We start from the raw sequence: 11,616 nt of genomic DNA on the forward strand, positions 1-11,616 counted from the left end.
AGAATTAAGTGCCCACCGCGTCCGTCCGCTTGTCTTTAGGTCAAGGTCATCGGGCGGCCAGACGCTCCCGAGGGCCCCCTGGAGTTCGACGACATTCAGGCCAGATCGGTCCGGGTCAGCTGGAGGCCCCCGTCCGACGACGGCGGTTCCGACATCCTGGGCTACCTGGTGGAGAGGAGGGAGGTCCCCAAGGCCGCTTGGTACACCGTGGACTCGCGGGTCAGCGACAACTCCCTGGTGGTCAAGGGCCTCAAGGAGAACACCCAGTACCACTTCAGAGTCTCGGCCGAGAACCAGTTCGGCGTCAGCCGCTCTCTCAAGTCGGACGAGGCGGTCACGGCCAAGACGCCCCTCTGTGAGCGCCCGCCGCCGGGGATTTACGGCGCGGGGCGCCCAACGGGCTCTTTCCCTGACCTCTCCCCACGGTCTCCCCACGCAGGTCCGCCGGAACCCCCGGGCAATCCCCCCGAGATCATGGACGTGGCCAAGTCCTCGGTGTCCCTGTCCTGGGCCCGACCCCGGGACGACGGGGGATCCCGGGTCACCGGCTACTTTGTGGAGAGGAGGGAGCTCTCCACGGAAAAATGGGTGCGCCACAACAAGACTCACATCACCACCACCATGTACAACATCACCGGCCTCATCCCCGACGCCGAGTACATCTTCCGGATCGTGGCCCAAAACGACGTGGGCCAGAGCGAGCCGGGCCCGGCCTCCGAATCGGCGGTCTGCAAGGATCCCTTCGGTGCGTGGACGGCCGGCCGTGGTCTCGGAAAGGCTCGTCCCGTGAAGGCCTCCCGTCCGTTGACCTCCCGTGCGCTTTCTCCCCCGCAGACAAGCCCGGCCAACCGGGAGAGATGGACATCGTCTCGGTCACCAAAGACTCCATCACCGTCCACTGGTTGCGGCCCGACTTTGACGGGGGCAAGGAGATTATGGGTTACTGGATCGAGTACAGGCAGTCCGGCGAAAGCGCCTGGAAGAAATGCAACAAGGAGCGCTCCAAGGACCGGCAGTTCACCATGGGCGGCCTGATGGAGGCCACGGAGTACGAGTTCAGGATCACGGCCCAGAACGAAGCCGGACTCGGCAGGCCCAGGCGCACGCCCATGGGCATCAAGACCAAGTTGAGCGGTGAGTCGCCGCCGTGGCTTCCCCCCCCCCCTCCCCTCGGCTGACTCGTCCTGTCCCCGTTGGGCAGTGGGCGAGGCTCCCACCGTGAAGGAAGACATCCAGGATGTCACCGCCAAGCTGGGAGAGTCGGGCACGCTGTCCTGCGGCATCGTGGGCAGGCCCCTGCCCGAGATCAAGTGGTACCGCTACGGCAAGGAGCTGATCCAGAGTCGCAAGTACAAGATGAGCTCGGACGGCCGCCGCCACTCCATCAGCGTGGCCACGGACGAGCAGGAGGACGAGGGCCTGTACACCTGCCGGGCCATCAACCAAGCCGGGGAGGTGGAGAGCAGCGGCAAGCTGCGACTGCAGGCGGCGCCCCAGCTGCACCCCGGCTTCCCGCTCAAGGAGAAATACTACGCCGGGGCCGGAACCAGCCTGCGCCTGCACGTGGTCTACATCGGCCGACCCGTCCCGCAGATCATCTGGTTCTACGACAAGAAGCCCCTCAACCCGTCCGAGGGCGTGATCATCGAGAACACGGAGAGCTACAGCCACCTGGTGGTGAGGAACGTGCAGAGGAAGACCAACGCCGGCCGCTACAAGGTCCAGCTCAGCAACAAGTTTGGCTCCGTGGACGCCGTCTTGCGGGTGGAGATCCAAGGTGACCACCACCCACCGCCCATATCTCTTTTCAAACGTTCCTTCCGAGGTGCCGCTCGTCACCGTCTTTTTTGTTGCTTCGCGTCCTCAGATAAACCGTGCGTCCCGGAGGGTCCGGTGCTGGTGGATGCCCTGCTCAAGAGCTCGGTGGTCATCAGCTGGAAGGCTCCCAAAGACGACGGCGGCTCCACGATCACCAACTACATTGTGGAGAAACGCATGGCCAAGGAGGGAGAAGTGTGGAACCTGGTGTCCTCCTCCGTCTCCGGGACCACTTGCCGCGTGCCCAACCTGTTGGAGAGCGCCGGATACTACTTCCGCGTCTCTGCTCAGAATCAGTACGGCGTCAGCCAAGCGCTGGAGATCCCCTCGGTGGTCATCGTCAAGAGTCCCTTCGGTGAGGGCCGCGCCCGCGCGATGGCCGTCCGTCGGTCCGTCCGTCCCGATTCTCACTCCCCCGCCTCTGTTCCCCAGACAAACCGGGCGTTCCGCAGCGGCCCTCGGTGGTCAGCTCCACCGGGGACTCGTGCCTGGTTTGCTGGAAGCCGCCCGGCAGCGACGGCGGCGCCAAAATCTCCGCCTACCACCTGGAGAAGCGCGAAAAGAAGCAGAACAAGTGGATGTCGGTCACCGGCAAAACCGTGGTGGAGACCAGCTACCAGGTCACCGGCCTAATTGAGGGCTTTGAGTACGAGTTCCGCGTCAAGTGCCAGAACCTGGGCGGGGAGAGCGACTGGAGCGAGATCTCCGAGCCCGTGGTGCCCAAATCCCAGCGGGCCACGCGCGCCCCCGGCTTCCGGGAGGAGATCCGCGACATGACCGTCAAATACCACGCCAACGCCACCTTTGTCACCAAGGTTCTTATCCGCGCCTCGGGCCAGCTCCCGGAGGCCCAGCTTCCTTCACGTGGGCCACCCGGCGGCTGACTGGCGTCTTTCTCCTTCTTTGTACCCAGGTGGTGGGACATCCCAAGCCCGCGGTCAAATGGTACAGGAGCGGGAAGGAGATCCAGGCCGACGGAAGCAAGATTAAAGCCCAGGAGTTCAAGGGCGGTTACTACCAGCTGGTCATCACCGCCGCCGACGAGTGCGACGCCACCGTCTATCAAGTCAGAGCCACCAACGCGGGAGGCTCAATTTCCACTAGCGCCAACTTGGAAGTAGAAGGTAAAGCCGAAACGCCGGTGTTCTCTCACTGGGCCAAACGCCGCCTTCTTCAAATGGACTGAGCCCTCCGTGTCCTTCCAGTTCCCGCCAAGATCCACCTGCCCAAGGAGCTGCAGGGAATGGGGGCGGTCCACGCCGTCCGAGGCGAACGCGTCAGCGTGAAGATCCCCGTCTCCGGCAAGCCCGAGCCGGCCGTCACTTGGCAGAAGGGCCAGGAGGTCCTGTCCAACTCGGCCCATCACCAGATCATCACCACCCGCTCTTTCACCTCGCTGGTCTTCCAGAAGGGAGTTGAGCAGAAGGACACGGGCTACTACAGCATCGTGGCCAAAAACAGGTTCGGCACGGACAAGCAGACCGTGGAAGTGAGCATCGCCGACGTCCCCGAGGCTCCCAAAGCCCTGACGGTCGGCCAGGTGTCGCGCGACTCCATCACTCTGAGCTGGGAGGCCCCCGCCGGCGACGGCGGCAGCCCCATCCTGGGCTACGTGGTGGAGAAATGCCCCACATCCACAGACCGGTGGATCCGCGCCGGCCAGAGCGCCGAGTGCGGCGTCACCATCCTCAACGTCCTGGGCAAGGCCAAGTATCGATTCCGCGTGATGGCCGAGAACCGGCTGGGCCCCGGCGCCCCCTCGGCCCCCACGGAAGCCGTCACCACCAAAGAGGACAAGTCGGTGATCCGGAACTACGACGAGGAAGTGGACGAGAGCCGGGAAGTGGTCGGGGAGGAGGCGCGCTCCTTCAAGATCAAGGAGCTCTCCTCCAAGTACGCCATTTCCGAGGAGCTGGCCCGCTGTCAGTTCGGGGCCGTCTACCGTTGCGTGGAGCTGGCCACCAAGAAGACTTTCATGGCCAAGTTCATCAAGGTCAAAGGGACCGAGCGCGAGCTGGTCCTCAGGGAAATCCAGGCCCTCAACGTGGCCAGGCACCAAAACCTCATCTACCTGCACGAATACTTTGAAAGCATGGAGGAGATGGTCCTGATCTTTGAGTTCATCTCCGGAGGCGACATCTTCGAGCGCCTGGGAAGCGCCAACTTCGAGCTGTCCGAGCGGGAGATCGTGCGCTATCTCAGGCAGGTGTGCGAGGCCCTGGACTTCTTGCACGCCCACAACTTTGGCCACTTTGACATCCGGCCGGAGAACATCGTCTACGCCACCAGGAAAAGCCACCTGCTCAAGATCACGGACTTGGGTCAGGCCAGGCCGCTGGTGCCGGGCGAAAACATCCGCCTGCTCTTCTCGGCCCCCGAGTACTGCGCCCCCGAGGTCCACCGCCACCACTCGGTCACCACCGCCACCGACATGTGGTCGGTGGGCGTGTTGGCCTACGTGCTGCTGAGCGGCATCAACCCCTTTGCCGCCGAGTCGCTCGCCCAGACCGTGGAGAACGTCGCCGCCTGCGAGTACGTTTTCGAGGCCGAAGCATTCGGGGACGTCAGTCTGGAGGCCATGGACTTTGTGGACAGGCTTCTGGTCAAGGAGCGGGAGCTCCGCATGACGGCCCGCCAGGCCCTGGACCACCCTTGGCTCAAGGGCAAGCTGGAACAGGTCAGCGGCAAGGTCATCCGGACGCTGAGACACAGGAGGTACTACCAGTCCACGGTCAAGCGGACGGACGCCGTGGTCTCGGCGGCCCGCGTGGCCTACGGCGGCGCCTTCCGCAACCACAGAGGACTGGGGGTGGGCAAGGTGAAGATGGCCGCCGAGCGGAGCGGCCTCCGGGCCGGCCCGGTCATGCACGCCTCGGCGGAGGAGGGCGGCCACGTCCGCTTCACCTGCGGCGTGGCCGGCTTCGACCGGAGCACGCGGGCCGCCTGGTACTTTGGCGCCCGCCAACTGCAATCCTCTTCCAAGTACGAGATGTCCTACGCCCACGGCTCGGCCAGCCTCTACGTCAAGGACGTGGAGGAGAGCGACGACGGCGTCTACCGCTGCAGGGTCACCGGCGACGAGGGCGAGGACAGCGCCTGCGGCCAGCTCTTTGTGCAGAGCGTCAGGAGCCTGAGGGAGCACTACCTGGGCCGCTCCGTCAAGAAGCTCCGCAAGAGGCCGGACAAGGGCACCGTGGCCTACAGGCCGCCCGAGTTCACGCTGCCCCTGTACAACCGCAGCGCCTACGTGGGCCAGGACGTGCGCTTCGGCGTCACCGTCACCGTCCACCCTGACCCCGCCGTCACCTGGTTGAAGAACGGAGAGGTCCTGGAGCCCGGAGAGCGCCACGCCAAGTACACCTTCCTCAGCGACAAGGGGCTCTACCAGCTGCTGGTGCACGACCTGGAGCCGGCCGACGACGCCGAGTACACGGTGGTGGCCCGCAACAAGTACGGGGAAGACAGCTGCAAGGCCCGTCTCACCGTGACGCCGCACCCCGTCACCCGGGAGAGCGTCAGACCCACCTTCAAGCGTCTGCTGACCAACGTGGAGTGCCTGGAAGGCGAGAGCGTCCGCTTTGACATCCGGGTGTCCGGGGTCCCCGCCCCTTCGCTGAAGTGGGAGAAGGACGGCCAGCCCCTGCGGCTGGGCTCCAAGGTCATACTGCTCCAGGAGGACGCCGACCACCACGTGCTGTACATCCGGGAGACGCTGCCGGAGGACGGCGGCGTCTACAAGGTGACGGCCGCCAACTCGGCCGGCGCCGTGACCTGCCAGGCCGACCTGCGGGTGGAGCGCCTGACCTACACCAGGAGAGAGTACAAGAGCGAGGAGGAGAAGCGCCTGCACGTGCTCAAGCAGATGGAGAAGACCAACAAGATGGCCCAGAGGATCGCGGCCACCGAAGAGATGCTCCCGCTCAACCCCACGGCCCAGGAGGCGCTGAAATTTGCCGCCGAGATGTACAAGCCCGCCGTGGGCACCAAGAACGTGGAGGGCGAGTTCGACATCTCGGCCGTCCAGTCGGAGAGCGGCAGGCTGGAGGAAGAGCGCGGCATCTTCATGCCCTACCAGATTCCCCAGCCCGTGGTCCACGACCGGCGAGCCCTGGACGAGGACAGGGCCATCAAGCGATTCGTGGCCCTCTCCGACATGAAGTGGTACCGCAAGGTCAAAGACCAGTACCTGGTCTCGCACAAGACGGAGAGGTTCGCGCAGAAGAGGCAGAGGCGGATCCGTCTCTCCCGGTGGGAGCAGTTCTACGTGGTGCCGCTCCCCAGGATCACCGACCAGTACAGGCCCAGGTGGAGGATTCCCAAAATGACTTTGGACGACCTGGAGATCGTCAGACCGGCCCGCCGCTCGCCCTCCCCCGAGTCCGAGGCGTCCTTCGCCTCCAGGAGAAGATCCCTGGGCGACCTGAGCGACCGGGATCTGTCCACGGCCGAGGACGACTGCCCGTGCGGAGGCTGGAGCCAGCGGGAGCGGATGACGGCGGAAGACGAACTGGAGCTGGGCTTCTCGGCATCGCCCCCCGTCAGCCCGGTCCGCGTGGATCGACGCGTGGCCGGGCGCCGGGAGACCCGGCAGACGGCCCGGCAGACGGTGGTCACGGAGAGCAGGAAAAAGCGCAGCGTTTCTCAGCTGCTGAGAAGGCGGCGTTCGCTGTCCCCCACCTACATGGAGCTGATGCGCCCCGTCTCCGAGCTAATCCGTCCCGCCGGCGTGACGGCGGAGGCGGCCCGGGCGGAGGCGGCCGGGGCGGAGAGGAGATCCCCCACGCCCGAGCGAACCCGTCCCCGCTCGCCCAGCCCCGTGGGCTCGGCGGAGAGGAGGAGCTCCCGTTCCTCCTCCCGCCTGGAGCGCTCGGCCCGCTTGGACATCATGTCCCGCTACGAGGCCAAAAAGGCCGCCTTGAAGTCGGAGAGGACCTACCAGCTGGTGAGCCAGTCTCCCTTCAGCCTGGATCACGGGCCCCGCGTCACGCTCAGGATGCGCTCGCACCGAGTGCCGCTGGGCCAGGACACCAAGTTCACGCTCAACGTCCAGGCCAAGCCGGAGGCCCAGGTCCACTGGTTCCACAACGGGAAGCCCATCTCCCGGGCTCCCGCCGGCAAGTACGTCTTCAGCGACGTGAGGGGGGTCCTGACCGTGGCCATCCTGGACTGCCGGGAGGAGGACGGCGGCACCTACCGCTGCTACTGCTCCAACGCCAGGGGGGAGGCCTCGGACTACGCCACCTTGGAGGTGGTGGGCGGCGCCTACACCGCCTTCTCGTCCCGACGCAAGGACGAGGAAGTCCCCAAGAGCGTGGTCCCCGAAATGACGCGCAGCGATCACTACCACTGGTCCCGCTTCGAGGCCGGCTACGAGTCGGAGAGCCACTTCCGAGCGGAAGAGAGCGCCGTCACGTCGGAGGCTCGGCGGGACGCTTCCGAGGGCCGCTCCGAGGACCGCTCCGAGGTCCGCTCCGAGCGCCGCTCCGAGCGCTTCTCGTCGGCGGAGCGCTACGCCTCGTCCGTCAGGTACGCCTCCGCCGAGCAACTGTCCTCGGCCTCCTCCTACTCTTCGGAGAAGTTTGCCTCCCTGGAGAAGCACGCCGCGGCCGAAAGCAAGTATTCGGCGTCCGCGTCCCAGCGGGAGCAGCCCTCCGTCCAGAAAGCCGTCAAGTCGCCCGCGGCGGCCCGATTCCTCACCCGGCCCCAGTCTCTGACCCTGGCCCGGGGCGAGACGGCCCGCTTCTCCTGCGATATCGACGGGGAGCCGGCGCCCTCCGTCACGTGGGCGCACGAGGGCGGGACCCTCGTCGGCGGCGACCGCGTTAAGGTCACCACCACGCAGTACAAGTCCGGTCTGGAGATTTCATCCGTGACTTCTTCCGACGAAGGACGTTACACGGTGGTCGTGGAAAACTCGGCGGGCCGACAGGAAGCTCGGTTCACCCTGACTATCCGCCGGGCCGTTACCAAAGAGGTCCAGGGCGTCCAGTCGTCGGTGCCCGGCGTCAAGTCCCCTGAACCTGGCCCCCGTTCACCGGCACCGAGCGTCAAGTCTCCCGAACCTTTGGTCAAGTCTCCGGAACCTCTGGTCAAGTCACCACCGCCTAAGGTCAAGTCCCCTGAGCCTAGTGTCAAGTCTCCTGAACCAAGCGTCAAGTCTCCAGAACCTGTGGTCAAGTCGCCAGCGGCCGGGGTCAAGTCTCCCGAAGCCGGAGTCCAATCTCCCGAGCCCTCCGTCAAATCACCGACACCCAGAGTCAAGTCACCGGTAGCCGGTGTCAAGTCCCCGGCTCCGTCTCCGTCTCCGGCCGTCAAGAAACCAGGCGCGAAGTCGCCGACTCCCGGAATGAAATCCCCCGAACCCGACGGAATCGTGTCCCCCAGGGCCGTAAAATCTCCCGAACCGGGACCCAAGCCACAAGTCCCGGCCAAGTCACCCGAAGGCCAGGAAGCCAAGACACCCCGAGGGATGAAATCCCCCGAGCCCGTCGGCGGCAAAACCCCCAAGGGCCTCAAGTCCCCGGAAGCGTCCGGCGCCAAGAGCCCCAGAGGCGTCAAATCGCCGGAACCCTCGGGCGTCAAGTCGCCCGGGGCCGCCAAATCCCCCGAGCCCGAGCCAGTCAAATCCCCGCCCCCGCCCAAAGTGACCAGTCGGCTGGCGGCCGTGGCTTACCGAGACGCCGTGAAGATGTCTTGCGTTTGCGAGGCCGCCGTCCGGGAGGTGGCGTGGTACCGCGACGGCAGGCGCCTCTCCCAGAGCCAGCGCTTCCAAAGCAGCCACTCGGAGGGTTCCTGTCAACTCCTGATCCGAGACCCCGTCGACGCCGACCAGGGAGAGTACACCTGCGAGATGACGTCGGAAGGAGGCGTGTCCAAGTCGTCCTTGTCCTTGGGCGGGCAGGCGTACCGCGCCGTCCGATCCTCCGTGGCCGCTTACCGCCAAACGCAGCTGGCACTCGAAGGTGAGTCGTCTCCGGGTCTGTGGGGGAGCCCGTCGGTTGACGCAGGTCACGCTTTTCCAGCCTCCGCCGGCAGCACTTTGAGCGAGTCGTCCTCCACCGCCTCCTCCACGGCCACCAGGAGAGAAAGTCGCACGGTGGAGTCGTCTTCTTCTTCGTCCTTCTCCTCGTCCTCGGCCCAACGCTCCTCGGTGAGCGAGAGCCACGCTTTCGGCGAGATGAAGTTCCAGAGCATGTCCGTGTCCAGCGTGTCTTCTTCTTCGATGGCGGCGGCGGCGGCGTCCCAGTCGTACGCCGTCAGCTCCGGCGCCGTGACGGGGATGCGATCGCTCCTCGGCGGATCTTCCTTCGTGACCATCGGTAAGACCTTGTAATCAACATTGACGCCGGTGTGGTTGGCCCTAAGCCTAAAGTTAACGTCCGGTCTCCGGCAGGCGGAGCCCCCCGAATCGAGGCCATGCCCGAGGACATCAGCATCGAGGCGGGCAAAGTCCTGACGGTGGCCTGCGCCTTCTCGGGCGAGGACGTGGACGCCTCGTGGTCCCGCGACGGACGTCCCGTCCGGGCCACGCCGGGCGGCCGCTTCCACGTGGAGACGGGCGAGGACCTGGCCACCCTCATCATCGCCGGAGTGCGCCCGGAAGACGCCGGCGTCTACGTCTTGGAGCTCTCCAACCCGCTGGGTGGCGACACGGCCACCGTTCGCATCGCCGTTCGCTCGGCGTAGGGTGGAAGAGGCCAAGCCCGGCCCTTCCCCCCCCCCCATCACCCCCCCTTATTTTTGCTGAAGACTGGACCGGACTTGTAAATAGCAATTTTCTCTTTTTGACCAAACGCGACGACCTCAAGTATCTCCACTCGTGCAATGTAAAGGGATGTCCCCGAGATGGAGTCCCAATTCCCGCCAACGGCTTTTGTATTTATTTATTTCTACTTTGAAATTTCAAGTGGGGGGAAAAGAAGAAAATTCCAAGGCTGTCCGTCGTCGCTCATCCTCACAAGGAGAGCGGGGGTGCCGGAGCCTATCCCAGCTCACTAGCAATCAAGCATGCAACCAACCAATTGGCCGAGCCAATTCCACCGCCCGCTCTGGCACATTACGTATGGATTGATTTATTCCTAAAATTGGAGCGAACCACCATAAGAAAGAAAGACACGGATCTACTTTTTCTACGTAACCACGGCAACCTTTGAGGGCGCCGTTTGGAAAACGCCCCAAATATAGATTGGCCATTTGGATGCGTTTTGTTTCCCCCCGACTGGCCTCCATTGGCCACGGGGACATCCCCCGTTATGTACATAATGTATATAGCCGGATGTGACCAGGAATGTATGCCTCGTTTTTTTACGACGATGAAACCGACTTGCTTTAGCAGGAGAAAGTCCCCCGTGGAACGAATACCCGCTAACGGCAGAAAGCAAAAGTAAACCGCGCGCCTCGACGTCACCGACGTCGATGTCTAAGATGGCCTCGGCAGGTAGAGCGTCTCCCTGCCGACGTTGACCCGACGAAAGACAGAAAAAGAAAAACTGCCAAAAAAACAAAAAAAAAAGGGCGAGCCGCGGGCGCCAGCTCCCGAGCGCCGTTTGCGTAATACCCTCGCGTAAGCGGCGCGAACGGAGCTGACGCGGCGGCGGACGATTTTGGAGGGCGCGTTGGGCCGGGATGGGCGAACGGCCTTCGCCACCCGACCCCGGCGCGTCTCCTTATCGTCCTTGGGGTTTTTTTTAGGGCCGACCTCCGACACGAGGTGGGCTCCTCCGGAGGCCGCAGCGTGCGTGCGTGTCTTATAGTTAGCGTGTGTGAGCGTGAAGAGCCACGGAGGGAAGGATGGAGGACCTGTCCTCCATCTTGCTCCTCCTTTGCTCTCTCTCTCTCTCTAGTGTTTGGTTTACTTTTTTTGGTTTTTTTTTCCGCCGCCTCCTGGAGTTTTTTTGATTGTGGATAGAATAAAGCGTGATTGTCAGCACAGCAGCACGACTCTTGTCTTCCTTTATTCACCTGGCCGAAATGAGTTCATAATGATGCAAAATGGATGGATTGGTGGCAAATGAGGCGAGCGAGAGCTGTAGACTTTTGCACAGAAAAAGCGTCACCAAAGCTTTGACCAAGAGTGCACTTCCCAAAGTGTCCGCTCGAGGACGCTCGCTCGAGTGTTCTCCCTCTCTCGTGCATGAGAAGAAGCCACGCACGCACGCGAGCGAGAGCAGCAAAATCCAAGCGCCAGCAAGCAGACAAGTGGAAGAAGCCTTATAAAGACAAAACACGCTGCTCGCACACTGTAAAAATGTGCCGTCTTGTCCACCCAAGAAGGGCAAGGATGGATCTCTGTGCGCGTACTCGTGCGTGCGTGCGTGCGTGCGTGCATGTGTGCATGTGTGCATGTGTGCGTTTCCTTCCACCTCGGTGAGTACGTGAACCCATTGGCAGCCCAGGTCAAAAAGTCACTCCACTCTTTCCTTTTTTTGTAATACATAGTCCGATCATCGTTCAGACTTTGTCCCTCGCTAATTTGGCTCTAAATGTCCATCACTTGCTGGAGATGTGTCCATATTTCTGCCTTTGTTTTGGCACACTTGAAGTGGGGGGGGGGGGTCTCACTTTCTATTCCTCCATCCACTTTGGTCATTTCCCACGAGACGTCTGGGAAAGAACATTTTGGAAAATCCTACCGTGCGGCGTGTAGACTTGAAGTGTTCCAAAAATGAAGCACCCAATCAAAAAACTGGAGTCATCACAGATTGGCACAAAAAAACAACAGTTTTTTTTTTCAGAAACAGGAAATACTCCCACGACCGACACACACGTTTGTTTATGAGCTTTTTATGGCCATTTTGA

General features: G+C 63.0%; 1 protein-coding gene across 1 annotated transcript in view; it reads left to right on the forward strand.

Moving 5' to 3' along the window:
* The window catches only part of ttn.2 (titin, tandem duplicate 2), a 144,223-nt gene extending 133,473 nt beyond the window's left edge, over window positions 1–10,750 (forward strand). Inside the window, exons 245-255 of the mRNA XM_077727514.1 lie at window positions 40–355; window positions 440–745; window positions 835–1,134; window positions 1,202–1,777; window positions 1,868–2,173; window positions 2,251–2,633; window positions 2,732–2,942; window positions 3,024–8,053; window positions 8,150–8,780; window positions 8,841–9,137; window positions 9,212–10,750. Coding sequence (XP_077583640.1) covers window positions 40–355; window positions 440–745; window positions 835–1,134; window positions 1,202–1,777; window positions 1,868–2,173; window positions 2,251–2,633; window positions 2,732–2,942; window positions 3,024–8,053; window positions 8,150–8,780; window positions 8,841–9,137; window positions 9,212–9,504 — 8,649 coding nt within the window. The 3' untranslated portion in view covers window positions 9,505–10,750. The remainder of the gene's footprint in view (window positions 1–39; window positions 356–439; window positions 746–834; window positions 1,135–1,201; window positions 1,778–1,867; window positions 2,174–2,250; window positions 2,634–2,731; window positions 2,943–3,023; window positions 8,054–8,149; window positions 8,781–8,840; window positions 9,138–9,211) is intronic.
* Window positions 10,751–11,616: the final 866 nt, after the last annotated feature.

The sequence above is a fragment of the Stigmatopora nigra genome, chromosome 11 (assembly GCF_051989575.1).
Source record: "Stigmatopora nigra isolate UIUO_SnigA chromosome 11, RoL_Snig_1.1, whole genome shotgun sequence".
Classification (NCBI taxonomy): domain Eukaryota; kingdom Metazoa; phylum Chordata; class Actinopteri; order Syngnathiformes; family Syngnathidae; genus Stigmatopora; species Stigmatopora nigra.